Source organism: Chrysochloris asiatica, unplaced genomic scaffold, assembly GCF_000296735.1.
Source record: "Chrysochloris asiatica unplaced genomic scaffold, ChrAsi1.0 scaffold00076, whole genome shotgun sequence".
Taxonomy (NCBI): domain Eukaryota; kingdom Metazoa; phylum Chordata; class Mammalia; order Afrosoricida; family Chrysochloridae; genus Chrysochloris; species Chrysochloris asiatica.
Window position 1 is genome coordinate 13,687,230 of NW_006408594.1, and position 27,591 is coordinate 13,714,820.

General features: G+C 45.3%; 1 protein-coding gene across 1 annotated transcript in view; it reads left to right on the forward strand.

The window, feature by feature from the left end:
- Window positions 1–27,591, forward strand: part of NUAK1 (NUAK family, SNF1-like kinase, 1) — a 95,533-nt gene that overhangs the window by 33,173 nt on the left and 34,769 nt on the right. Inside the window, exon 2 of the mRNA XM_006865257.1 lies at window positions 12,318–12,438. Within this exon, the coding sequence (XP_006865319.1) occupies window positions 12,318–12,438 (121 nt within the window). The remainder of the gene's footprint in view (window positions 1–12,317; window positions 12,439–27,591) is intronic.

Consider the following 27,591-nt stretch of genomic DNA (forward strand, 5'->3'; position numbering starts at 1 on the left):
GGCCAATGTTCATGGGGGTAACTAGCCACACAGTCTGTATTTTCCTCCAATTCTGAGACTTTGCCTTACCACCTCTCATCACCTCAGGCGGCCACGTTTGACAAATACTGCTCTAGAGAATTGATTGTGCTTTCTGGGCTGGTTTGTTGCCTGCTGTCGTGTTGCTGTCTGGAGGTGACTTTCCACCAGCCTCTTTTGCATGGCTCCTTTGGTTCTTGCTCAGTGAGCTATAGCCACTATCTCGGTTTTATAAACCCCAGTACCATATAAGGAGTGTCAAACGACCTGGGCTTCTTGTTGTTGTTGTTAAGTGCCATCGAGTCAACTCTAACCCATAGTGACCCTGTATGGGGTTTCCAAGGAGCAGCTGGTAAGCTTGAACTGCCGACTTTGCAGTTCAAATGACTTTGCAGTCTGGCGCATTAACCCACAGTGCTACACTTAGTCATAATTCTACCTCCCTCAGCACCGCTCCTTACTAGGAAGACACCCTTAGCTGGTCCTTAAAGGAAGACATTGGTGATTAAGGAATGATTACCAGGAGGCTTCAAAAAGTTTGTGGGAAAATGGAATGAAAAGATAATGAAAGTTTACCACACATTTTTTGAAGCCCCCTCATACTGTTAGCTTCCATTGAGTTAGCCCCCAACTCATGGTGATGACCCCATGCCCCAAAAGGATCAGACTGTGGTGATCCATAGGGTTCTCATTGGTTGATTTTTGGAAGTACATCTCCAAACATTTCTTCCAAGTCTTCTTAATCTAGCAGCTCCCGTGAAACCTGTCCATCATCACAGCGACACACAAGCCCTCACTGACAGATGCAAGGTGGTTGTGCATGAATTGCATGGAACGGATTCAAACTCAGACCTCCCACATGTAAGAGAAGAATTCTACCATGGAACCACCACTGTTCTAAAGGAAGATCTTGTTGCTGTCAAGTGTCATATTGAGTCGGTTCCAACTCACAACAACCCTATATAGGGTTTCCGAGGAACGGCTGGTGAGCTTGAACTATTAACCTTTGTTTCTAGCTGACCTTGCAGTCCAGCGCCTTAACCCACAGCACCCACCAGGACAGTAAAGAAAGAGCTTGGTGGTGGTGGTTCTGTGCCATGGAGTTGGAACCGACTCATAGCGACCCTGTACAGGGTTTCTACGGGAGCAGAAAGCCTTATCTTTCTCCCACAGAACAGCTGGTAGTTTCGAACTGCTGACCTTAAAGTTTGCAGCCTGATTCGTAACCACTACGCTACCAGAGCTCCTTAAAGAAAGATCTTTGTTGTTAAGTGCCTTCGAGTCGGGTCCGACCCATAGCGACCCTGTACAGGGTTTCCGAGGGTGTAAATCCTTACGGGAGTAGAAAGCCTCATCTTTCTCCCGCGGAGCGGCTGGTAGTTTCGAACCACTGACCTTAAGGTTCGCAGCCCGATTCGTAACCACTACGCTACCAGAGCTCCTAAAGAAAGATCTTAGAGGTGTAGATAATATTGTCCCAGCCCTCACTGAGTCCTCCTGAGCTGATGTTGGTCCAGTCACGTGGAAATTGGATTTGCTGGTTAAATTCTAGAAATAGAACAGAAAAATCGGTATCATCCGAGGAATTATCCTCTCTTTTATGTGGAGTTTTGGGAAGTAGAGGGTTGACGGTGGAGCCACAGAGGAGGATATTTCAAGACTTTACAAGATTGAACTGCTGGTGGCAGACAGATGGTGTGAGACCATTCTTCGAAGCAAAAGCTTTTTCTTATACACACTGTGCTCCTTGGCATCAGGGTGCCTGTTGATACAATGCTTGGCTTCCAGTCTGCTTCTGGTGAAAAAACAACCCGTGTAGCAACATGAATCAACAGGCCAAAGAGGAAGGGGAGAAGAGGCCTCAGGGCACTTTGGTGGAGCTGGCTTGGGCCCCTGTGGGGCCGGTTGCATCATGGTGTAAAGCAACTGGCTGAGGTTCTGTCCTGACTTTGCCAGGCAGCTCCATGAAGCCTGGGGGTCCTTTAATTAATTAGGGGCTTTGGCGGTGGAGTGGCTCCCAGGTGGCATCACCATGGTGATCATCAAGCATGGCTTTTCTGAGTGACTGTGGCTACCTTTGGACATGGGTGGTCCATTGGTGGCTATGACTTGCCCTGAATTTAGCCCATCTCCCAGACAAGAGCAGGCGGTTTTCCAATGGCTTCCGACTTTACTGCTGTCTTTGGCTGTATGTGGCCTCTGGGCACCTTGGTGAGAACAGATCCCTTGAATGCCTGTGACTCCAGCTTCCCCAGCCCCCTCAGTGTGGTCTCTCTGTATGAGATCACACCTTATGAATGGCAGGGAAGCTGCCAGCTCCAGTTGCTGGGATTAGAAGACAATCTTGTTCTCCCTAAGTGATGCTAATGCATTGTTTATGGCTGTGTTTCTGCTCTGCTCTGTCCCCAGCCCCACCTCCAGGAGGATCACATGTTTGATCTTATAAAACTTCATTGGTTAGTGATCTTTAGGAAGCCTGATTCTGTTACTCAAACTGTATCCACAACCTCAAGATCTGCAGCCTCCAGGATCAGCCTAGCTCTAGTTTTGACAAGCTGTGTGATGTTGGGCAGTATTTCTCTCTTGCCTCAGTTTCTGCATCTGTAAAATGGGGTTGAAGTTAGGATTAAATGAGCTAATGTAAACTAGCACTTGGTTAGGACATACTAAACATTACCTCTTGTTATGATTAAGGAGGTTTTCACTGATTTAAACATGTTGCTACGTTGGGGCCAATGACAGCTCTAAGACCTCACCACGCAAAGTATAGTCCCTGTACCAACACACTGGCATCACTTAGGAGCGTGCTGGAAATCAGACTTTAGCCCCCACACCAGACCTCTGGAGTCAGAGTCTGCATTTAAACAAGATGTTCAGGTGATTCCTATTTGAGGGGTGGGCAGTATTCTCGAATAATCCCTGCAGGCTGACTTGTCAGTTAATGAGCACCAGGCGAGGTGGCTGCTGAGGGAAAAAGGGAAGTGATGGATTCTCTTGACTAGAAAGAGGTTACCTTTCTGTGGAGTCAATTCCAACTCATAGCGACCCTACAGGACAAAGCAGAACTGCATCATAGGGTTTCCAAGGCCGTGGTCTTTATGTGGAAGCAGACTGCCTCCTTTTTCTCTCTCAGAGTGGCTGGTAGGTTTGAACTGCTGGTAGGTGTCAGTTAGCAGCCAAGTGCTTAACTGCTGCTCCATCAGGGCTCCTTGAGAGAGGTAGATACATAACAAACTTTCCAGACTCTTCATTCTTCTCAGAGCAGACCTGAAGCGTGACTGGCCTTGCTGTCCACTTGTATGCTCTCTACAGCAACTCTGGGCTGGCTAGGTCCTATTTTTAACCAACTCTCCCCTCAGTACAAACATTGGGTGTGAGGGAGAGGAGATGCCTGTAACATGATTTGCTGTAGACTTGTTATTAGTTGCTGTCGAGTCGGTTCAGACTCATAGTTTCCTGCACAACAGAAGGAAACACTTGCCTGGTCCTTCGCCATCCGCACAATTGTTGCTGTGTTTGAGCTCGTGGCTGCGGTCACTGTGTCCATCCTTCTTGTTGAACATCTTCTCTTTTTTGCTGACCTTCTAATTTACCTAGCATGATGTCCTTCTCCAAGGATGGGTGCCTCCTAACAACATGTCCAACGTATTTAAGACGAAATCTTACCATCCTGGCTTCTAAGGAGCATTCTGGCTTTCCTGCCACACAGATTTGTTTAAATGTGGTCCAGGACCCTGCATTCCTGGGGTAGCCTCTGGTAGGTGTCATTGATCATGTCTGCTGTGTGCCAAACTAGTTTTCCTTATCTTTTCCTCCACACTTCATCATGGCCCCAAGGGGAAGGAATTGTTAACTCCATTTTACACATGAGGAACCAGAGACCCGTGAGTTACCAGGCAGTAGAAGCTGAAACGCTTCATCAGATAGCTCTGCTATCCCTTGTTGTGGTTGTTAGTGGCTGTTGAGTTAATTCTGGCTCATGGTGACCTCATGTGTACAGAGTGGAACTGCTCCATAGGGTTTTCTAGGCTGTAACCTTTCAGAAGCAGATCACCAACACCAGACTGTCTTCCAAGGCTCCTCTGGGTGGATTTGAACGCCCAACGTTTGGATTAGAAGTAGAATGCTTAGCCCTTTGCACCACCCAGGGACCTGCTTGCCCATAAGTCTGCCTAGATCTCTACCTAGGTCTCTGAACATTCATACTGGCCACCACCAGTGGAAAAGACTTGGCTGTAGGCCGTGTAGCTTCTGGTGATTATTCAAAAAGGAAGAAAAAAGCAATAAACAACACAACGGCAATACAGAAGAGCATCCATCCGTCTGGGCATGAGGCATTTCACGAGAGGCTGAAATGGGCTGAGCAGTGCTGGGGCTCTTCAGTCAACAGGTGCTACAGGGCAGACTCTGTGGGGCCTCGGCCAAACTGCCCGGACATGCGGTTTAAACATTAAACTATAGGGTGGTTTTCTTTAAAGCAGAGCGTTTTATAAGACTCTCTGTGCCGTCTAGACGTGGGGACATTTTTGACTGGGCGTCAGGCAGCAAACTTACACTTCTCCCTCCCCCAAGACATTTTGAAGGGAGAGAGGAACTGCTTTGAACGATGCAGGGACATGGGGTTTTCCATGGACCATGCATACTTTCAGTCATTGAGAGAGGAGGGGTTCTTCCTCCATGGACATCTCTGTAACTTCTCTTAAGATGCTGAAGTGGTGCGTCTCTAAGATGCCATAGTGGTGTGTCTCCGAGCTGCCATGGCGGCGCGTCTCCGAGATGCCGTGGTGGTGCAGTGGGTTATATATGAGTTGTGCTGCTAGTCACAAGGTCGGTGGCTTCGATCCCCCATCATCCCCAAGGGAGAGGGATGAGGCCTTCTGCTTCCGTAAAAATTTATGGCCTTGGAAACCAAAGGAACAGTTGGGTTAGTGGGTGGGAGGTGGGTAACAGTTCCTTCCCTGGGAGCCCTGGGCCAGGAGGCTAATGATAGAATGACTTGTGTCAGTGTTTAATTGTCCTTCTGCGCCTGGAGGCGTAGTGCAGAATTCAGTTGGGTCCCTTTGATGCAGCCTCTGTACTGTTCCTTTTGTTGTTGTTGTTAAGTGCTGTTGAGTCGGTTTTGACTCATAGTGACCCCCTATAGGGTTTCTGAGGAGTGGCTGGTGAGTTTGAACTGCCGACTTTGCAATCCACTGCTTATCCTACTGTGCCCCAATGTTTGTTGAATCAAAGTAACAGCTGATGAAGAGTCACAATTCATAATGGCTGAAGTGATTATCTGAAGACAGATTTTTTTTTCCTAAAATAATTTTATTATTATTTTTGTTATTGTTAAGAATAAACACAGCAAAACATACACCCATTCAACTGGACCCGTTCTTACATGGTCCAGTTCAGTAACAGGATTACAGTCTTGAAGTCATGTGACCATTCTCACCCTCCATTTCTAAGTTTGCTCCTTCCTCATTAACATAAACTCCTTGTCCCCTAAGGCTGCTATTTAATCTTTGGAGTTGCTGTTGTCACTTTGATCCTATATGTTGATGTTGTTGTGAAGCGCTGTCAAGTTGATGCTGACTCCCAGTGACCCTACATAAGGCTTCCGAGGAGCGGTTGGTGAGTTTGAACCGCTGACCTTGCAGTCTAGTGCATTATCCTGCAGCACCTCACCATCCAGTATAGATAGATCTTAAAGAGCATAATGTTCAAGGTATAGGCATTCATTACTTACTAGTTAAGGGACACTGCTGCTTGCTTTTAAGGAGGCTTTAGGGGATACTTCTGGTTTAAGTGTTAATGGTGATCTCAGGGCAGTAGTTTTCAGGGCTTCATTCAGTCTTCGTGACTCCTTGAGTCAGACTTTTGATATAAGTTCGTTCTTGTTGTTAAGTTCCTTCGAGTCAGTTCTAATTCATAGAAACCCCGTATAAGCTTTTGTAGGCTTTAAATCTTTGTGGGAGGCGAAAGCCAGAAACTGCTGTCTTTGACTGGTGGTCTCGAACTGTGGACCTTGTGGTTTGCAGTCAAGTGCTTATCATATGGAGTCACCATGCTCCCTTGATTGTAAGTAATGATATTTTATTCCCCAAAACAATTCTAAGAAGCACATGAGGGGGACTTGGTCCTGGGGAGGAAGCTGCTTTTGGAATTCAGGCCATCTATCTGTCTGGTCTTAGACTGGGTTCTTTGCAGGTAACAGTGGATCCCTGCTATTCTGAGCTTCCTGGCGTTGCTGATGAGGGTACGTTTTAAAGACCTTAGCTCTTGGACCCTACAAAAAACTGAGATTGTGAGCTGGATTTGGCTTGCACATTACATATGTAGCACAGAAAGAAAGAAGCAAGATAATTTGAGGTATTATGAATGGTCTGTAGAAGACAAAGGGGGAAGGATGCAGAGAAAGGGAGGTGGGTGGTGGAGGTGGCTGAAAATCAGTCCGAAGCAAGGCTGATGAGAAGAAGGATGTGGCGGTCTTTGATGTGCAAAGCACTTGCTACACTGTGTGTGCTACTTGATGAATTACTAGTGGTGTTCTTGTTTCCTTGGTCTGCCATTAACTGGCTTTATGAGCTTGGTTGGATCATCTCTCTGTTTTTTGGGGTGGGACAATATGTTTTCCCTCCATTCTTGGAGAGTGCACAGTTCACAGTCTAGCACTGGTCACCTCCTGGCCACCTGTGATCTATTTTGGGATCTTGTGGTTAGCTGCTTTTGAGCCAGCCGGGACTCATGGTGGCCTCATGCACAACGGGACAACATTTGCTTGGTCCTGGGCCATCCCCATGAGCAGTGCTGGATAGGATTTTCTAAAATTGGCTGATTTTCTACTGTCTGTCTTAGTTTGGAAGCTCAGCTAACACCTGTCCAGCATTCTAGCAACACAGGAGCCCCCACTCATAGACTGGTGGTGGTGGTACATGCAGGTGCATTGGCCGGAAATGGAACCCTGTCTCCCACCTGGGAGGTGAAACAGTGGGCAGAATAAAGGATTCATTGGGAGGAGTTTTTGTGGAGGGCCAGTGATCATGGCTTTTAATATTTGTTGAGCCCTTTCTGTTTCTCTGGTGAGGAGTGGAGTTTTCCTAGAATGTGGGCACTTGCCTTTTCCTCTTGGACTGGCAGCACCCTCTCCTTACCCTCCCCCTGACCCCAGCAGATGCTCTGTGGGATTGTTGACCTCTTGCTGGACTCTTAGGGGAACAGTGAAAAGGGGGCTTATTTTCTTACACTCCAGAGAGCTGCTGCGCCCCCTAGCTCTGGCTGGTGAAAGAATGTGTTCCTGACATCAGGTCTTCTCAAGGCCAAGGGCAGCCCCATGCAGAATCAAAGGGTGCTTTCTACCCTTGGCCCATCTTTATTTCATGGAGGAATGTAGGAACTGTTCCAATAGTCACCCACATCCTCCTTGTCTACCAGTCTGTATGTGTATTCACTGTCTGCTTCCCCTATGAACAAGCTCCCAGTCATATCGTTATGTTGAACGTACTCAAAGGGAAGGCTTTTTTGTTGCTGTTCTTGCTGTATACTGAACGGGCCTGTCGTGAGGGTGGGGGTAGTTCTGAGCCTGGCACTGCAGCTTTCTTAAGCTGGAAGACTCTTCATTTCTGGGTATCCTGCTCCTTAGCCATCCATTGGCCACACTGTGAACGAAAGGAGAGTACCGATGGCCCTGGGGTTTACAGCCGGGCATCCATGCCCCATGTGTGCTTTCTCTGTTTCTTGATTGTCTGTGTGCATAGGATGCCAAAGAAATCCTAACTCTTTTTATTATGATGCCTGTCTTGGAAGGATTATACGGCTGGGGTGGTCCCTTCTTTTTTACTTCAGTTCCGCTGCTGTCCCATCTCTGGTCTTGACTCTCATCCCTTAATAACATCAACTCTTCCTTCCCTTTCTCCTCCCTCCTCTCTTTCCCTTTTCACTTACCCATCCACCTGGCTATCTACCTACTTACCTGGGGGCAGTGGTGGGCCATGTGAGAGACCTGGGGTTTCTGGCCAGGGCATCTAGGTACAGCCACCAGTTGTCTGTCTGTCAGTGGAAGCTTGCTGTTGCTATGATGCTGACCTGGTTTCAGTGGTGCTTCCGGACGAAGATGGATTAGGAAGACAAGCTTGTTCATCTCCTGAAAATCAGTCAATGAGAACTCTATGGATCACAGTAGTTCATTGTACATGAATCTCTGTGAGCTGGGGGACTCCAGAACCACTAACAATAGCCTACCTGCGTGCTGACAATAAATGTGTTCTCAAGTCTGGCACTGGTAGGGTGAGCACTGGATCGCAAAGTCAGTTTGAGCTGCAAGGTCAGCAGTTCAAACTCACCAGCCGCTCCTTGGAAACCGTAGCCAGGGTCGCTATGAGTCAGAACTTGACTTGATGGCACTTCACAACAACAACACCGACAACCAAGGACCCTGGCGATGCAGCGGTTAAACAGTTAGTTGCTAACTAAAAAGTCAATGGTCTGAACTTCCCAGTTGCTCCAGGGGAGAAAAATGAGGCAATCTGCTTCTGTAAAGATTTGCAGCCTCGGAAATCCTATGAGCAGGTCTATTCAGTCCAATGAGTTGCAAGGAGTTGAAATCGACTTGTTGACAGTGAGTTTGGGTTGGTTTCCAGGTTCCAAGGAACCTTGGTTGTGCAATAATTAAAGGCTCAGCTGCTAACCAAAAGGTCGGTGGTTTGAACCCATCAGCTGTTGTGCAGAGAAAAGACCTGGCATTCTGTTCCCATCAAGATTACAGCACAGAGAACCCCCGGGGCAGTTCTGTTCTGTTCTGTAGGATCGTTGTGAGTTGAAATTGACTCAACATCACATAAGCACCTCCACCATATGCCAGGAACTGTGCTAAGCACCGGCGATGAAATAGCGAGTGAGCAAGATCCTCCCCAGTGCAGAGACAAGTAATGACATGATGCTTATTTAATTACAACTGGGAAAGCATTGCAGTGGGGAGGGACAGTTGACTTAGCCTGTTTCCTGGGAGGTCAGCCACTAGCAAAAACAATAAGGACAGCTTCATAATTCTTGTTGAGTCATCGGTAGACTGATGATACTTTAGAAATCTTTCCATCCAAAGCGCTTGGTGGACTTGGACATTGGCTACCCAAAATGGGGGGAGGGATACAAAGGTAAGAAGTGACTGGCTTACAAGCTTTCAAGAGGGAGCTTAGATCCAGAGGGCGTGGAGGAAGGGAATAGCATCCAGCCTGTCCAGGAAGGGCTGATGAAATGAAATGCAGATGGGTCTCTTGTGATGCGACAGTGAACAATTCTTATCAGGACTGATTGTGAGGGTTGGGAATGTAAAGGTGGACATTTTACAGCAAGGAGGGGAGTGATTAACTTTTCAGTCTAGGAACAGAGGGCCCTGGGACCATCAATGGAGAAGAGCAGAGAGTGGGACCCTACCCAGAGAAGCAGTGAGGCCTGAGTTGGAGTCAGAGAAGATGACGTGAATAGATGGAGGGGCTGGGGACTTGAGATCCAGAGAGGGAAAGGGGCTGTGTGCTGAGGAAGGGCCATGGGGGGTGGGGGGGCAGGCTTTCAGGGTATACCCTTTGGTTGGGTGATGATGCATGGACAGGATGGTAACTATGGCAATGAAATGATGTATGATAGAATGAATATAAAACTGATGTTCTCCCATGTTAAAAAAAAGAAAGAAAACCCACATAAAACAAAGTGCTTGGTGGAGACCCCTATATAGACCAGAAGTTGTAAGTGTCACAAATACATTGCTGCTGAGACTGGCTATGGTTAACCCTGTGATAGACACGCGACAACCGTGGGCTGCTGATGGCACCTTCCAAAAACATCTCTCTTTTCTGAAAAAAAATTGGGATTTGGTGAAAGTTTACAAAGCACATCAATTTCCACTCCAGAATTCACACATTTTGTTATGTGAAACTGATTGCTGTCCCCACAAGGTAACAGCACTCGTCCCGCTTGCTTTGTTGATGTTGTTAAGTGCCAGCGAGTCAATTCCAACTCATAGCAACTCTAGGGTTTCCAAGGAGTGGCTGGTGAGTTTGAACTGCTGACCTTATGATTCAAACTGACCTTGTGGTCCAGTGCTTTATCCCACAGTGCCACACCAGGACCCCTTTTGGTTTTACGTGGTTGAGTGCATACCTCCCTGGTGTTATTGTTTATCAGCTAAGCCTGCCTGTTGTTTCAAAGTTGAGCCATGGAGGTAAGTTTAATTTCATGCTTGCAAAGGACCCTAATCTTGGGGCTTCATCCAGTTTCCATCAGACCAGTCAGCTTAGTCATTTTTATGACTTTGAGTTGTGTTCCTCATTTTTCTCCCACTCTACCCAGAACCTCCTGTTTGTGATCCCTTTCAGAACTGTCAGCCAGTGGTTGCTGGGCACTATGGAGTTATTCTGGTCTCAGGCTTCACGTGATCCAGTAGTCCTGTGGATGAATTGTTTGTGTCTTTGATTTTCTTCACTTTTCTTGGGACTGGACATAGGGACCTTGCTTTTCTCCAAAGAATTTGTTGTTAGCTGCCATCAAGTTGATCCCAACTTGCAGTGAGGATTTTCTTGACTGTAATCTTGATGGAGGAGCCCTGTTCTTGTGTGGCGCTGTGGGTTAATGCGCCAGATTGCAAAGCCGTTTGGACTGTAAGGTCGGCAGTTCAAGCTCACCAGCTGCTCCTCGGAAACCCTATACAGAGTTGTTATGAGTTGGAACTGACTCGATGGCACTTAACAACAACAACAACGACAACAGTCTTGATGGAAGGAACATTGGTGGTCCAGAAATAACATGCTGAACTGCTAAGCGAAATGTTAGCTGCTCAAACCCATCAGTTGCTCTGTGGGAGAAAGAGTAGCCGTCTGTTTCTGTCAAGGTTTACAGCCTTGGCAACCCTGTAGAGCAGTTCCACGCAATCTCATAGGGCTGCTATGAGTTGGAATCAACTTGACAGCAATGAGTTTGGGATTTATATCTTAACAGAAGCTGATCACCAGGCCTTTGCTTCCTCAGTACCGCTGGGTGGTTTTGAACCACCAGCCACCCTTTAGGTAAGCTGTTAAAAGCAAATGATTAGTATCACCTGGGGGATTCAAAGCCTTGATAATCCAGAGGAGTGGGCTAGCTGCCCTTCATGGAGAACAGGTGGAACAAATGAGAGTTGAGGTCACAGGAAGAGTGGTTTGGGAGGGAAATAAAGCTGACTTTCTGAGGCTGACCGAAAATTGGTTGGTGGGCTTTCTTGCTGCCCTGGATACCCCTCCCCTCCCACCTGTAGCTTTTGCTCTCTATTAGTGCCAAGGTAGATTAAGTTGCCAACTAACTTGTTTATGAGCCAAGATGAATCTACCGACAAACATTTTTCCCTATTAGATTCTCCATTGTCAGTTGGTGCCTTTTTATTTATGCGTTGCTTTTGAGTACTTGCTCTGTGTGTTAGTTCTGGCTGTTCCCTGGTTTGGTTTTGCAGATCACATGCGCACGGAGTTTTTGGAATCAACCAGGGCTGGGCAGGAAGTCTAGCTGTCATTTCTTTTGTTTTCCCTCAGTTTTTTCCTCTTGAAGGGCCTCTTTGTCACACACTGTGTGCTATAAAAGTTGCCTTGAGCATGAAGAACATGGAGGAAGGAGTTGGTTTCTGAGCAATTGCATAAACTCCAGCAGTGGTTGGAATCTCAAAACCCAAGATTTGAAGGAATATTGGCCTGGAGCTAACTAGTACGATGGAGTTGATTCTAGCTCATGTCAACACTACATGTGTCAGACTTGAACTCTGCTCGAGGTGGTTTTCCATGGCTGGTTTTTTTCAGAACGTAGATAACCAGGACTTTCCCCCCGAGGTACCTCTGGATGGACTAAACTGCCAACATTTTGATGAACAGTGAGGCCAAGCAATAAATGCTTCTCCTCACCACTGCTGGGGCACATGCGTGCTGGGTTTGAGTGGTGCTAATATCCCCAAACCATGTTTGATCATTGAGACCCTGTAAACCAAATTCTCCTTTTTCTTTCTTTTTTCAAAGGTTCAGGATTCTTAGAGCAAATGAGTCTGGCCATGTTAAGCAGCCTCTTCTTTATGAAAGGGGCGGGGGGCCCAACTCTAGGCTGTTAAAACCTGATGTTTTCTATTGCTGGGGGAAGGGTGTTTTTACTCAGAATGAAAGACGTGACAGGGGGCATTTTGAAGCTTTGTTTTGGTTATTGTCAGTTCTGCCAACAAGTAACATCTGTATTTATTTTCTAAACTCCCCCAATGGCTGATTTGCATCTGTTTAGTTCTCTGAGTAACATTTCATTTCCTGACTTTATAGGTCGCTATAAAATCCATTCGTAAGGACAAAATTAAGGACGAACAGGACATGGTTCACATCAGAAGAGAGATAGAGATCATGTCATCCCTCAACCATCCTCACATCATCACTATCTATGAAGGTCAGTGATTTTTTTTTCTCTCTCTCACCCGGTATCAGTTACCATTTCTCATACCATTGGGTTTGCCAAGACTTTTAAGTAATTGCCCTTCTGGGTAGGAGCCAAGTATTTTTCCTCCTGATGCAAAAATAGCCTGGTGTTATCTCTTATTGGGTTACCTTGAATGCAACCAGGCGCACGTACGTAATGCAGCTCACTTTGGCTATAAAATCTCTCTCATGAGCGCCTTGTTCTGTCTTACTAGGTCTTTGGCGGTTGCTAAGCAACCGGTCTCATTGAAAGCTGGCATGTGAGTTCTGGAAAAGTGAAGGTTTGTTGGCTGAACAAGTAACAGTGAAACAGTGACTTCATGTCCCTCAGGTGGCAGTGGTAGGATTTTGAGTTAGGGAGCAACTCCGCGCAGGTTCAGGACATACCAAGAGAGAGGGGCTTGTTGGTGCAGCAAATAGATTCCAAGTTGTAGTTGGTGTTTGTGGAAGGGTGGGGTGGGAATAGCTTATAAAATGCTTTCACTTTGGTCCTCCACAGAGAGAGAGAGAGAGAGGAAAGGGACACAGATGCTGGTAGTGGTGGTGGGGCGTGGGGGGCAGGATAGACCTCCCACAACCTTTTTTTTCTACATTTAATGTCTTGTAAAAATTTTTTTTTACTCACAAGCAGTATGTGTTTCTTGCAGGAATGATTAAGATATAAATATTAAAATTAAAAAAATAACTTCTGATCCGACTCTCTGAGGTGACATTCAGATTGATAACTATCTCTATTTTTATCTGTTTCTATGAGGTTTTGATCCAAAGCCGAGTCATACAGTTTATACATTTTTTTTTATAAAATAGATTATTTCCCCCCATTTATTTTATCATGCATTTCTTTCTATGTTAATAAATATTCCTCTTTAAAGACATTTTAAAAGGCTTTATATATAGTATTCGTTTATGGGCATACCTCAATTTATTGAATCTAATTCTCCTTGCCAAGCATGTAAGTTGTTTTACATTTCCAGTTTCTATAAACAGGGTGTTTGTTAGTGGCCTTTTTTGTATATCATGTTGATTTTTATTTCTGGTTACCCGTTTAACATAAATTCCAGATCTGGGATTTGCTGAGTCAGAGTGTTTCTACTGAGTATTTTTTTATTTATGATTGAGTCAGAAAAAAGGAACCTATTTTTCTAGGCTGATCATAAGGATTACCCGGTAAGGAAAAGAAGGCATCAAATGGTTATACCACCTGAAAATTTTTCTGAAGCTTCAAATTTTTCTTCATTTAGTTCCTTGCTTTTTGTGGTCATTCTTTTTCCCTGATGCTTCTATTTTTGGTTTCTTATCTACATGTGGATGCTGATATTATCTTCTATCTTATGCTTTCTAAAGCTCATTTTTGGAGGTATTTGGGGATAGGATTTATAAGAGAAACTTTACTCATACCACAAACATCTCTTGTGATGATTCTCAAAGTTTAGTCCCTGGGCCAGCATCATCAGCATCACATGAGGTGGTTAGAAATGTAAATTCCCAGACTTCTCCCTGGACCTGCTTAGTCAGAAGCTCTGGAGACAGGATCCAGCAGTGTTTGTTTCAACAACTTTGAGAACCACTGATCTGTTGAGTGTCTGCCTCCCGTAAAGCACTGGGTTAAATGTGGTTAGAAGTATAATGGTGATATGGCATGGATCCCATATACAAGAAGCAACAGTGGGCCTGATGATAGTAGTATTAAGACATATGTAAGCCTCTTGTGGAGTCCTTGGGTAGAGCAAACCATTAAAGTGCTTGGCTGCTAATCAAAAGTTTAGAGATTCAGGTCCAGCCAGAAGCACCTCAGAAGAAAGGTCTGGTGATCTGCTTCCCCCCAAAATCAACCAATGAAATTCCCATAGAGCACAGTTCTAACCTGACATACATGGAGTTGTTGTGAACTGGAACTGACTTGAAGGAACTGGTTTTTAATGATGATCATTAATAGTTTTTCACCTGGATTCTATAGATAAGGAGATTCATGGATGAGCTTCAGGGGTCTGTAATCCCCTGGAATGGTGTATAGCTAAGTTGTCTACATTGTTTAATAGAAGTCACAGGTGGCTATTTATATTTAAATTGTAAAAAGTTTAAAATTCAGTTTCTCCTTTGCACTGGCCGCATTTCAAGAGTTCAGTCGCCACGTGTAGCTGATGGCTTCAGAGGTGCAGTTACAGAACACCGCGTCCTTGTAGAACGTTCTGTAGACAATGCTATTGTGTGAGTGAAGGGAGTGTGTTCAGTTTTTCAGAGGAGGGGGCACATGGCTTTCATCAGACTCTCTAATCCCTGACCTCAATAGTTTAGAAATACCACTGCTATAGAGCACTTTGTGCATGGTACCACGCCGATAAAAAGGTATTGTTTTTATCCAGAAAACTCCCACGAACGTAATGTGGCCTTGTTCCTTTTCATTTCTTCGAGATCTCCAGTTTCTTCTCTGTTCCCTTTTCTGTCTCCCACGCAAGTTCTGTTTCTCCCACATCCACTAAATAACTGTGGAGGAGGGCTGCTCCCTCCCTCCCCTGGGGGTTTGGAGGGAGGTTTGGAGGAGGGCTCCAAGGTTCTATTCCAGCTCTCCTGCCTCTAATGGTGACCCCATGAACCCAGGGTCCCATGACTTTATCTGCCTTGTTGCTACAGGCCCCCAAGGCTGAGATGCCAGTGTCTGTCCATGCTGTCTGTAGAACCTTTTATCATTTCAGAGCTCTCTCACACCCAGTCTCACTTAACCCATATCGTAAACCTGTAGAATCAGCAGGCCCAGCGTCCCCATTTTTGCAGATGTGGAAGTGGAGGCCCTGGAAGTAACGTTGATGGCCTGGCCTGCAGGTTTTTCTCACTCCAGTTTGTTTTTTCTCAGTTAGGCCGCAGCCAGTATTTCTGTTCTTGTTTCAGTGCTGATCTCTGCAGCCGACTTCTCTGCTCCTCAGCATCCTCCTCTTCAGCTTGGAGTTTTCAAGGTGGACATTGTTGTCCTTGCCACAACCCTGGGGCACTGCTATAACATGTCATGGCAGCAATGGTGGCTCCTGAGTCTGTGAACTAATATGCTGGTTTCTCTGCCACTCAGAGTAAAAGGGAACCTTCTTTCTGGAACTTTCTTCTGGAACCTTCTTTCTGGTAATAGGCCAATCAAGAGCTGAGTCCAGAAATGCTTTAATTTCCGTAGTGAAAAATCAATGCGTAGGCATTTAAGTGGCTGTTTGGACATTAGCCGAAAGATAGATGCTATTAAAGAGCTTACTTTTTTTCTCTTCTTCAGCACAGACTTTTATGGTTTAAAGAACACACCCCAAATCCACTGACTCATAGCAATGTTATAGGATAGAACTTCCCCCAGAGGGTTTCTAAAACTCAACCTTTACGGAAATAGCTTGCCACATATTTTTCCAGTGGAGCAATGGCTGGGCCCCAAACATTGAGCTTTCAGTTAGCAGTGCTCAACCGCTGCGCCACCAGAATTCTGTAGAGAACACCCAGCAAAGTTAAATCTAGGCTTATCCTGTCATTTAGCAATCATACACCTAGGCATTTACACAAGTGAATTGAAAATCCGTCTATATAAATACACACACACGCACACACTTGTAGCAGCTTGATTCATAATTGGCCCAAATTGGAAGCAGCCAAGATTTCCTTCAATAGGTGACTGGACAGGCAGACTGTGGTACATCCATACAATGGAGCATTGTTGTTGTTGAGTGCCGTCGGTCGAGTTGTCTCCGACCCGTAGCAACCCTGTATAGGGTTTCCAAGGAGCAGCTGGTGAGCTTGAACTGCCAACCTTGCCATTTGAAGCGACTTTGAAGTCCAGCACCTTAACCCCCAGTGCCACACCGGGACTCCAATGGAGCGTTACTCTGTGGGAAAAGGGAATAAGCACAGGTGATGTAAGGGCAGTGGACCTATTCTGCGTTGTGCTGTAATGGTTACATGACGTGCACTTGTCAAAAATGCACAGGACGGGACAGCCCAAAGAGACCCTAATGTCCTTTCTACCACAATATCAGTTGTTGAGTCAACTCTGCCTCATGGCCGTCCCATGTGCACCAGTTAGAGTCAAACTCTGCTCCATTGAGTTTTCCATGGCTGGTTTTGTGAAAATATATCTCCACCCTTTCTATTGAAGCACCTCAGGGGGCACTCAAACCTCCAGCCTTTCAGCTGGCAGCTGAGTGCAGTAACCCTTTGTGCTATCAGGAACTCCAGTCCAAACTCTGGACTTCAGTTGATGATAATGTGTCAGACTCGGTTTATCAGTTGTAACAAATGCGCCACATGAATGCACAAAGTTAGTAAAAGGGTAAAACTATTTACAGGAGAAAGAGTGCATGGGAGCTGTGTCCTTCCTGCACAGTTTTCCTCTAAACCTAAAAGTGGTCTAAAAAATAGTCAATTTAAACACACACAGAATAGCAGAAGGTAGGACAAATATAGTGGCCACATGACGAGGCAACAATGGGCCTAACCCTGAGGATTCAGGAACTGTGGCCTTCTGTGAAGGTACCATCTTTGACTGTATCCAATGGGCCTAACCCTGAGGATTCAGGAACTGTGGCCTTCTGTGAAGGTACCATCTTTGACTGTATCCAATAGGCCCAACCCTGAGAATTCAGGAACTGTGGCCTTCTGTGAAGGTACCATCTTCAACTGTATCCAATAGGCCCAATCCTGAGAATTCAGGAACTGTGGCCTTCTGTGAAGGTACCATCTTCAACTGTATCCAATGGGCCCAATCTTGAGAATTCAGGAACTGTGGACTTCTGTAAAGGCAAGGCATCATCAAAACCCCAAAGTCAGTGCTGTTGGGTCAATTCCCATCATAGCAACCCTATATGCCACAGTAGAACTGCTGCTCCATTGGATTTTCGAGACTATAAATCTTTATAGGACCAGACAGCCTCATTTTCCTCCCACAAAGCAGTTGGTGGGTTCCAGTCGCCAACTTTTTGATTAGCAGCCCAGTGCTTACCACTCTGTGTCAGGTTTCAAAAATTCATTCATTAACAACAACGACAACAATAACAAAACCATACATATACACTGCACTGTAGGATAAGCACTGGACTGTTAACTGCAAGGTCGGCAGTTCAAACCCTCATCTGCTCCCATAGAGATTTACAGCTTCGGACACCCTATAAAGGCCCACTCGGAGTCAGAACTGATGAAACGGCAGTGGGTGTTTGGGGCTCAGACTACTCCTTGGGACACACTCCTTAGTCTTCTAATATTGCTTAAACCCCAAATCCCAAACTTGAAGGTAGTAATCCCGTGCTTATCCTGCAGTCCCACTAGAGCTCCTGTTGGGCTGCAGTGACCCCTAATTGGAGCCAGTGATATGGGGAATTTCTAGCTTTTCCGAGGTTGTGGGCTTGTATATGTGAGAACATTAAACCCCAGCTTTGTAGGTATTTTAGAAAACATTTATGCCAACATCGCAGGAAGAAGCTTGGAGCTCAAATCTGTGAAGCCCTTCTGCATTGCCACTGGGTTGTTGCCGACTCCTAGTGACTCTCTAGAACTGAGGAGAACTGCCCTATGGGGTTTTAGAGACTGCCAATCTTTACAGGAGCAGACTGCCTCCTCTTTCTCCCCCAGGGCCACTGGTGGATCTCACCCACTGGCTTTGAGGTTTTAGCCAAATGCTTAGTCCACAGCACCGCCAGGGCTCCTTGGGAAGCCCATCGGTCCAATGGCTGGTGAAACTGCAGAACACCACAAAAATAACTGTGACTTGGTATTATCCTCAATACCTGCAGCTCCATAAAACCCATGAGCTCACCCGAATCTATTCCACTGCTTACCACGTCCCCAGACTAATTCTTTTCAAATGTGTCTTTGACAAGCCAGCCTCCCGGGATTACCCTCCTGTTGACCAGGTGGAGGTGGTTAGGCCTCAGATCTGTGGACTCTGTGTAAACACAAACCATCACTGGTCTCTCCAGCTAAATACATAAGAGGACACACACCTAGCATGTGATAAAGGAGCCCAGATGGCACCGGGGTTAAGCGCTGAGGTTGGTGGTTCGCATCCGCCCCCTGTGGCTCCTTGGAAGAAAGACTTGATCATCTGCTCCCATAAAGTTGACAGCCTGGAAAACCATATGGGGCAGTTAGACCCTGTCCCATAGGATGGTTGCACCAACACCTAACAACACAACAGTGTTTAAGAGTGAGGGTAACCTAATGGAGAGAGAAAAGAGAAGACATCTCTACCACCACCTTAGTCTCTATTCAAAGGAATCTCATCCTCTCAGCAGGTTGATAATGGACAGTCTGTGGGAAGAACAGTTGAAAAGGAAGTACCTGCCAGGGTTGTGAACTTGGTTACCTAGGATTTGTTGTTGTTGTTATGTGCCGTGGAGTTGGTACCGACCCATGGTGACCCTGTACAGGGTTTCCGAGGCTGTAAATCTTTACATGAGCAGAAAGCCGCATCTTTCTTCCTTGGAACAGCTGGTAGTTTCGAACTGCTGACCCTGAGGTTCGCAGCCAAATTCGTAACCACTATACTGCTAGAGAAGGAGCTCTGGTAGCGTAGTGGGAGAAAGATGAGGCTTTCTACTCCTGTAAGGATTTACATCCTCGGAAACCCTGTACAGGGTCGCTATGGGTCGGAACCGACTCCACGGCACTTAACAACAACAACAACATACAGCTAGAGAGAAAACTTTTTGCTTGAGGTTCAGGCCTCAAGACCCAAGTTGAAACATCAAAGGCAAGTTGTTTCACTCCTATCTCCCCTTTGAAAGCCTAGGAGACCTGACCTGAGGGGCTTGGGGAGATGAACATCTTGCTGCACACACTTTCAGGGATCTTAGCATCTCATCTGGTAACATTCCTGCACCTGAGAGTAGAGAGGTGGGGGAGTTCAGTCCACACCTTCACTTGTATGCTCTGGGCTTTTGTCCCTGGAAATTCTCTTCCTGGCTGGGCAGGATTACATCACTTCACGGGGCTCTTTGCATTGTAATGTATGTAGAATTGGCAAACCCTTTCATTACTCCTTCCATTTTAGGAAAGTGTGATCCTGGCTTTCCGGGACAAATAGGAAACCTAATTGGCTTTTGTCAGCTGTGATCTCTCACAGGATGGAAGTTTCTCAAACTTAAAGCAACAACAACAAAAACACCTCCTTTTGAAGAAAGGTGAATCACAGGTCCCTTCCTTGTGAGCTTTAGACCCTTTTATACCTGCTGACCATGTTGTTGTTGTCCTTGGGTGCTTTCAAGTCAGTTCTGACTCATAGAGGCTCTGTGCACAGCAGAATGAAACACTGCCCAGTCCTGTGCCTTCCTCAAATCTTTTCTATTTTAGAGCCCATTGTTGCAGCCACTCCTTCCTCTGTTTCCCTGACCCTCCACTTTACCAAAGGAGCTCTGGTAGCGTGTAGTGGCTATGAGTCAGCCTGCTAACCTCAAGGTCAGCACTTCAAAACTACCAGCGGTATCCGTGGGAGAAAGATGAGGCTTTCTGCTCCTGTGAAGATGTCCAGTCTCGGAAACCATATACAAGGGCGCTATGAATAGGAACTGATTCGGTGGCACACAATCACATTTTCCTCCTCAGGTTCAGGTGATTTAGTCTACCCTTCTCAGGGAGGAAGACTTACAAGTAGGTCTTAATTTAGACCCTTCCAAAGGCAGAGGGATGGCCACATTGATTTAACAAGTCATTGATATCACCCATGGTTCTCATTCACTCATTCATTCAGTTGTTTGTCTTTCATTTAACCCAAATGTATCGAGCATTTGTGATGTTCCAGACATGGTTCTGGTAGGGTGGCTATATAATTTATAGTGTGAATGGATTTAACTTTGAATGCTGACCTTGCCAGTTACTATATGTGGCCTTGGGCCAGTGGCTTAACCTCTCGGAGGCTCCCTTCCCTTAATTATAAAAGGATCATATAACGATATTTACTTTATAGAGAAGGTTGTGAAGATTCAGTGACATATGCTGCACAGGGCTGGGTGCTTGTTCATTGAAAGGTAGTGATTATTCCTGCTGTGGGTGTTTGGGGAACAGTGTGAAGTTCTTTCTGGGCTGGAGTAGAAACTTCTACTGAGAGGAGGTAGAATCTAGATGGCCTAGATCGATGATTCTCCATCCATAGTATGTATTAGACTCTCATGGGGAGCCTGTGAAAAATGCTGATGACTGGGCCTCACCTGTGGAGATTGTGGTTTAACTGGTGAGGCTGAAAGGTACGAGGGTAAATCAGAAAAAGCATTACTACTCAGGTTCCAGTTCAGACATGCACACGTTTATTAAAAAAAAAAAAAAGAAACACCATGTTTGAACATGCCTCTGTGATCCGTGGATGGCTACAGACAAGTTCTCTCAGTAATATGTTTATTTCACTGGGGTTAGGGTGTCGTCACACAAAAACAATCCAGTCAAAACAGTGGCTTCCAAGGGATGTGTTGGGCCAGTTCAATTGAAGGCAGAGAGGTCAGCTCAGAAGGTTATGGAGAGACTCTTTGGGGATTCCAAAGGGCTAATCTCAATAGATTTTCTCAAAGGACACAGGGTGCTCACAAGGGCTAATTTATGAAGACGTTTTAAGAAAATTGAAATGTGCATTGGTGAGGCCAGTAGACTGGCATTGAGTACTTTCTCCATCCCACTCATTCTTTGAGGGTGGCGAGGGCTGTCCTAGGAGAATTTTGCTGCAAAACTGTACCCCATCCACCTTACAGTCCTGACCTTGTCCCTTTAGACTTCATTTTGTTCCTAAATCATTGTTTAAAAGGAATGCAATATGAGTCCCTGGAGGACATCAGAACTGCCATTCTGATGTAGTGTAAATCAAAGATAGCAGAATTCCTTGGGGGGAGGGTTAGTGATGGAAACACGGTCGTAGAAAGTGTAGAGACCTAGATGGAGGTTGTTAAGTACCATCTAGTTGGTCCTGACTCAGGGCGACCCCATATAGGGTTTCCGAGGAGTGGCTGGTGGGTTTGGACTGCCGATCTTATGTTTAACAGTCTGGTGCTTACCTTCCCACGTTACACCAGGAGTCCTGATAGAGGATATGTCGAGAAATATTAGCTTCACATTTGAGTGGTTTTGTTTACTAAAAGTGTCTATGATTTTACAGCAGTACTTTCTGATTTACTCTTGTATGGACTTGATCCTATGACCAACAGGACATGAGCTTAGCTCTAGAAACTTGTCTTGCTCTGTTTCCCGGTCAGCCGTGAATTCCAGAAAAGAGCATGTGCCTACCGGTGAGGAGTCAGTGGTACCTCTGGACGTGGGTGGACTTGCTAGTCATTTGGTTGCTGTCTTCATCAGGGGCTCGGTGCCCCGTGAAGGCTTTGTTGAACTTGGCTGAGTGGTGTGTTATGCTTGTAATTTTTCTTCTGAAGCCATGGAGAATTGCTGAGCATTTTAATTCACTCCCTTGGCTGCCAGATCCACTCGTTCCACATGAAGTCCCCGCAGACTGGATCCAAAGGAAGGACTCACCCCTGCTACTCACATAGCATCAGAGTTGTCTTCACTCCTCAGCATACCAAAAGAGCTCTTCAGCTGAGAAGCTGCTCAGCCACGTTTCTAATGAGCTTCCTATTAAGTTAGCTGTTTTGACCTTTAAGTGTATTATGTTCATTGTTTTCCTTTGATTACACCCAAGCCATTTTTCTGGAGGCTGGGCATCAGAAAGAAAACAACTGAAAAACGAATGCTACTCCCTTGCTGTCCTGCCTCACCCTCTGGAGTTTCCTGGAATTCAATATTTTCAAGTGCCTTAAATAATACCACTTGTACTTGAAGCTCATTTTTTTAAAGGGGGAAAAAAAAAGAGAAAGAGAAACCTGGAATGCCATTTAATATAATGTCTTTTGAGATGAACTGGGATGGCTGTCTTAATTGGCTTAGCAGCCAGTGAGCAGCATGCCTGTGGGAAGTCTCACAGCACACAGAGTAGGGACACAATCATTTAGATGCTGAATAGGAGACTGCACTACACTCAATGAGCTGTCAGTCACTTCTAATGTGGGGAGTGTTTGATTTGGGGGACTCGTGACCCTCCCCCACCTCATGGCTTCTGACTGTGGGTTCTTCTGGTGGTTGTGGCTCTACAATGCTTCTACTGGTTTGGAAAAGCTGTGGGAACTGAAGAGTATACCCCAGAGGGAGACTTTAAGCAGCTAGTTAATAGAACTAGAGTTGCCTCAACCCCTCCTCCCTCTGGCTTGATGTGTGTGATTTGATCTAGTCCTTTGATGTCTTTTAGTATCAATGTCACACTGGCCTCCATCCCCTCTACACACACACACACACACACACACACACACACACCTCTCTCTCTCTCTCTCTCTCTCAAGGGCACAAGTGTGATCTCAGCTGTGGATTCAACCAATAGCAGACACATTGCCACATCCACAATCCTGAATTTGATCCAGCCCTACCCTCATGCTTTCCTAAGCTCAGACCTACTGCCTTAGAGCCATCGTTAACATTTATTCAGGTGCTTACTATTTGCCTGGTACTGTTCTGATCATCCTTAGCCATGAGGCTATAGGTAGAAGCTTCATTTGATAAACCAAGAGACTCAGGCACAGAAAGGCTAAGAAACTCGCCAAGGCCACCCAGCTGGTAAGTGGCAGAGCCTAGATTTGACCCGAGGCAGCATGGCTCCACAAGTCAGGCTCCTAACCACTGCACTGTGTTATGCAACGAGGCTCCCTAGACTTACAGTTTACTGTGCCATAAGTGGTGGGTCAGGTGGTAGCTAGAACCCGAGATCTCTAAATCACAGCGCTGGCTTTTCCACATAGACAAAGTGGTGAGTGTGAGGAGAGATCTGTAGCAAAGCCCTGGTCTTAGTTTCCTAGTGTTGTTGTAACAGAAATATCACAGTGGTGACTTTAAAGGATAGGCATTTATTTCCTCGTGGTTCTGAAGGCTAGAAGTCCAAGTGCATGCATTAGGGAAGGCCATTTGTCGATTTCAATTCCTTCATGTGGCATCTGCCTTTCCCCATTTGTGCTTTTGTGTCTATACTGCTGTAATGTCACTCAGTGATTAGACTTAGGACACCCTCAACGCCCATATAACCTCACTCACCCAACAAAGAAAGCCCTGTTTCCAAATCAGATCACATCCACAGGTGTAGGTGTCAGGATTCCAACACATATTTTGGGAGGACACAATTCAGTCCCTAACAGAGGTCCCTGGAAGTTTCCAGGAGAGGAAGACAAGGTTGTCTTCACAGAGGGATTTCCGCTGCTCACCCCCAACCCCAACTGCTTAAATTAGGGGAGTGTGCTTTATTGAGAAGTTCACTGAGGCTCTCTCAGATTCAGATTGTGCGGGTGAGTATATGAATGTGTATGTGTGTGAGGGATAAGGAGAGTGAGACCCAACAATAGAGGGAATGAACAGGGAGGCTGTGGGGCAGGAAGATGCATTGGGAGTGATGGGCAGTGGAATTTAATGCCACCTCACATCACCTGTGGTTTCTTTGGAAATTCTTATCAAATGTGATTGTGGAAAAGAGGGGAGGTCCAGTGACCAGTCCAACATGGTGCCCTTGGCTCCCTCTTCTATGCAATCACTCTCTCCTGGTTGTATTCCTGCCTTCCTATTATTTGATAATGGAACCGTAATAGCACTAGTGATCTATGAAATGGATGGTCCTTGGCAGCCTTTCTGCATTCCCTTTTCTGTAAGTAGTGGTTGCATTTTCTTATGATCTCTTTTGCCTTTCATACGTTCTACTGCTGGCAGTGGGTGGGCTGGTAGACTGGTTCTCTTTGGACATGCCATCCAGCATTCAAACAACTTTTAGTTTAAGAAAAGGCAATCCGTGAGCCTTTCATTATCCAAACCAGGGCACGCATTGACTTGAGTCTGACCAACTCATTGACAATAGAGTTGCTGCCAGTTCAATTTCATTTTTTTACCCACCGTGCCCTGGGCTTCTCTGCTCAAGGGCTCAGAGAACTGTTCTTGTGAGGCCAAAGGGTGTTTGGAATTTCATTCTGGGGAGGAAACGTTTGAAGAATGAGGCTTGTATTGATGAAAGGATCTAACTAGGTCGAAGACAATTCTAAGGAAAGACTCTTCCCATTTCTGAAATGAGAAATTGGTTCCTTTTCTGGAAGGATCTAACTGACCTTTAATAAAGAGTACTCATTAAGAATGGAAAGATGTTTCTGTCTGAGGCTGTTAGGAAAGTAATAAATGTTGCCATGTGGGGAGGCAGACCTGGCAAATTACTGGAGGTAATTTCGTTGGTAGATTTGATGGGAGGCAAAGGCATGAAGAGAATTCTAACTGGTTCATGCCTAGGCTCTTGGTCTTTTTGCTTAAAACCAACAAACTAACCTTGCTCTCTAGAGGTTACATGTAAACTAGAAGATCTTACTCCACAGAAAGATAGCTTCCCGTACCAGTTACCATCGGGAAACTCACAGATTGAGCTGATTCATGGCAACTTCATGTGTGTCAGAGTAGAACTGTGCTAAGTAGAGTTTTCAGTAGCGGTTTTGTTTTTTTTGGAACCACATCACCAGGTCTTTCTTCAGAGGTGATTCTGGGTACACTGGAACCTCCAGCCTTTTGTTTAGCAGCTGAGGGTGTTAAGTGTTTGCATCACCTTGAGAGTCCACTCTTGTCGTGTTGTTGTTAGGTACTGTTGAGTCTGTTCCAACTCTAAGCACAACAGAAGGAAATACCGCACAGTCTTGCCTCATCCTCACAGTTAAGTTTGAGGCCCATTGCTACTGTGCCAGTCCATCTCATTGGGGCGTCTCTCTCTTTTTTGCTGACCCTCCACTTCACTAAGCATGATGTCCTTCTCCAGGGACTGGTCCCTCCTGACAACATAACCTAAGTACAAGCAAGAGACGAAGTCTCACCATCCTCACTTCTAAGGAAAATTTGATTTGTTTGTTCTTCTGGCAGCCCATGGTACTTAAAATATTCTTCAACAACTCCATAATTCACCATAATTCTTTATGTAATATCCTGTAAATTGGTCCTCTGCCTTTCTCCTCCCCAGCCCACTTTCCTCCTAAATTGCCTAGTGAGTTTACCTCCAAAATGGCAGTGGATGATTAAAATCCCAAGACCTCCTCACTCATCAGCGTTTCTCTCAGGCCAGAGCATTGTTTTCACAACACGCATTTTCTCAAGCCATACAAATTGTGTTATTAACCTTGAGGGCAGCAGAAGGGAATCGTTAGGAGTTGGGTAATTAGTGAGATTGTGAAAGCCAGACAATCAGAAGGCAAAACTGGACTGTCAAACTGAGCATCTGATGAAATTCAGAATTAATTTGGAGAAATAACCGTTGCTACAGCAACCAATCGCCACTCTCCCTTGAAATGGAAAATAAACAGAAAACAAGGAAAAAAATTCAAGTTCGTGTTTGGGAAGAAGGCCCTTCTGGGGACAGTGAGAGAAAAGGCAGAGAACTTTGATACTTTAAGATATTCTGATGAAACAGTAATAAAAGCATCTAAGGGTCGACGGCACTTAACAACAACAACAACAACAATAAGAACAAAACTAAACTCCTGTTTGATGGTTCAGTTCCATTCCTGGTTTCCCTAGATGCTTTTTCAGGGAACTACCTCACTACTCTTTCTCTTCTGTGCCAAGGTTAGGGTGTGAATTATTTTGTTAAATTCTAGTTGTATCCAATCAGATAGTAACTTCTTGAGGACAAAGACCATTTTATGCTGCTTTTGTGTCCTCATGTGTGTTGTCAGAGTAGAACTGAGCTCTTCAGCCTTTTCAATAGCTGATATTTTTGGAAGTAGATTGCTAGGGCTTTCTCCCAAGGTACCCTGGGAGGATTGGAACCTCCAATATGTAACAAAATGGTCACATAAACTCTTCAAGTAGGAAGATCAGAAAAGCCTTTATAGATGAGCTAATAGCGGTGTTCTATTTACTGAAGGAGTATTACACAAAGGAAGGAAATGAGTGATGGACGAGAGGGCTCACAAGTTGTGGCAAGAATGTTAAGATTTAGCCACACAAATTTGGGATCACATTTATCCAACAGAAATGCGTACAGATCCCTATCAAAAGACATGTATAGGAATGTTTTCAGCAACATTATTCTTAATGGCCTCCAAACTGAAAACCACCCAAATGTCCATCAACAGTAGACTGGAGACTTAAACTGTGCTGTGGTTACACACAGGAATATTCCACAGCAATCTGTATTTGTAACATCATGGATTATTTTTATCAACATCATGTTGAGCTAATGGAGCCAGACACAAATGAATATATATGTGTGTTCCAGTCTATGAAATTAGAAATTGGCAAAACGCATCTATGATAATTGATTTATATTGAGTTACAGGTGGGGAGATATTTAGTGCCTGAAAGAGGAATTGAGGGTGCTTGTTGGGAACTGCAACAATCTTTTAAAGTTTTTATTGTGAATTGAGTGAAACTTTACAGGGCAGAGCATCAATTTTACGTTCAACAAATTATACACCTTGTTTCATTACAATGATTATAATCCCCTCCATGCACCATCAGTTAACAGTATTCCTCTCTATTCATTTTAGTTCTTTTTTTGTTTTTTAAACAGGCATATATAATAATTTGAGTCCTGGTGTGGTGCTATGTGCTAATGTGTTAGACTGCAAAGTCATTTGAACTGCAAGGTCAGTGGTTCAAGCTCACCAGCTGCTCCTTGGAAACACTAGACAGGGTTACTATGGGTCAGAATTGACTCAAGGCACTTAACACTAACAACAATATAATAATTTACACCACCAAAGGGCACATTTTGCAAGTCAGCCTCCTGGCCACCAGTTCTCAATCCCTCTCTTCTGCATCTGGTGTTGGTACTATTCTTACTCGATTTGGACGCTGATTTTCTATTGATGAGGGAGGGTTCCTGTTAGCACTTGCCTCTAGGATGGTGTGAGGATTAAACATGATATCCCACAGTCTGAAGTAATGTTGTTGTTGTTGTTAGGTGCCATTGAGTTGGTACCGACTCATAGTGACCTTATGCACAACAAAACGAAACACTGCCCAATCCTGGGCCAACCTCGCAATTGTTGCCACACTTGAGCCCACTGATGCTGCCACTTTGCCAATCTATCTCGCTGGGGGTCTTCCTCTTTTTCTCTGATCCCCCACCTTACCA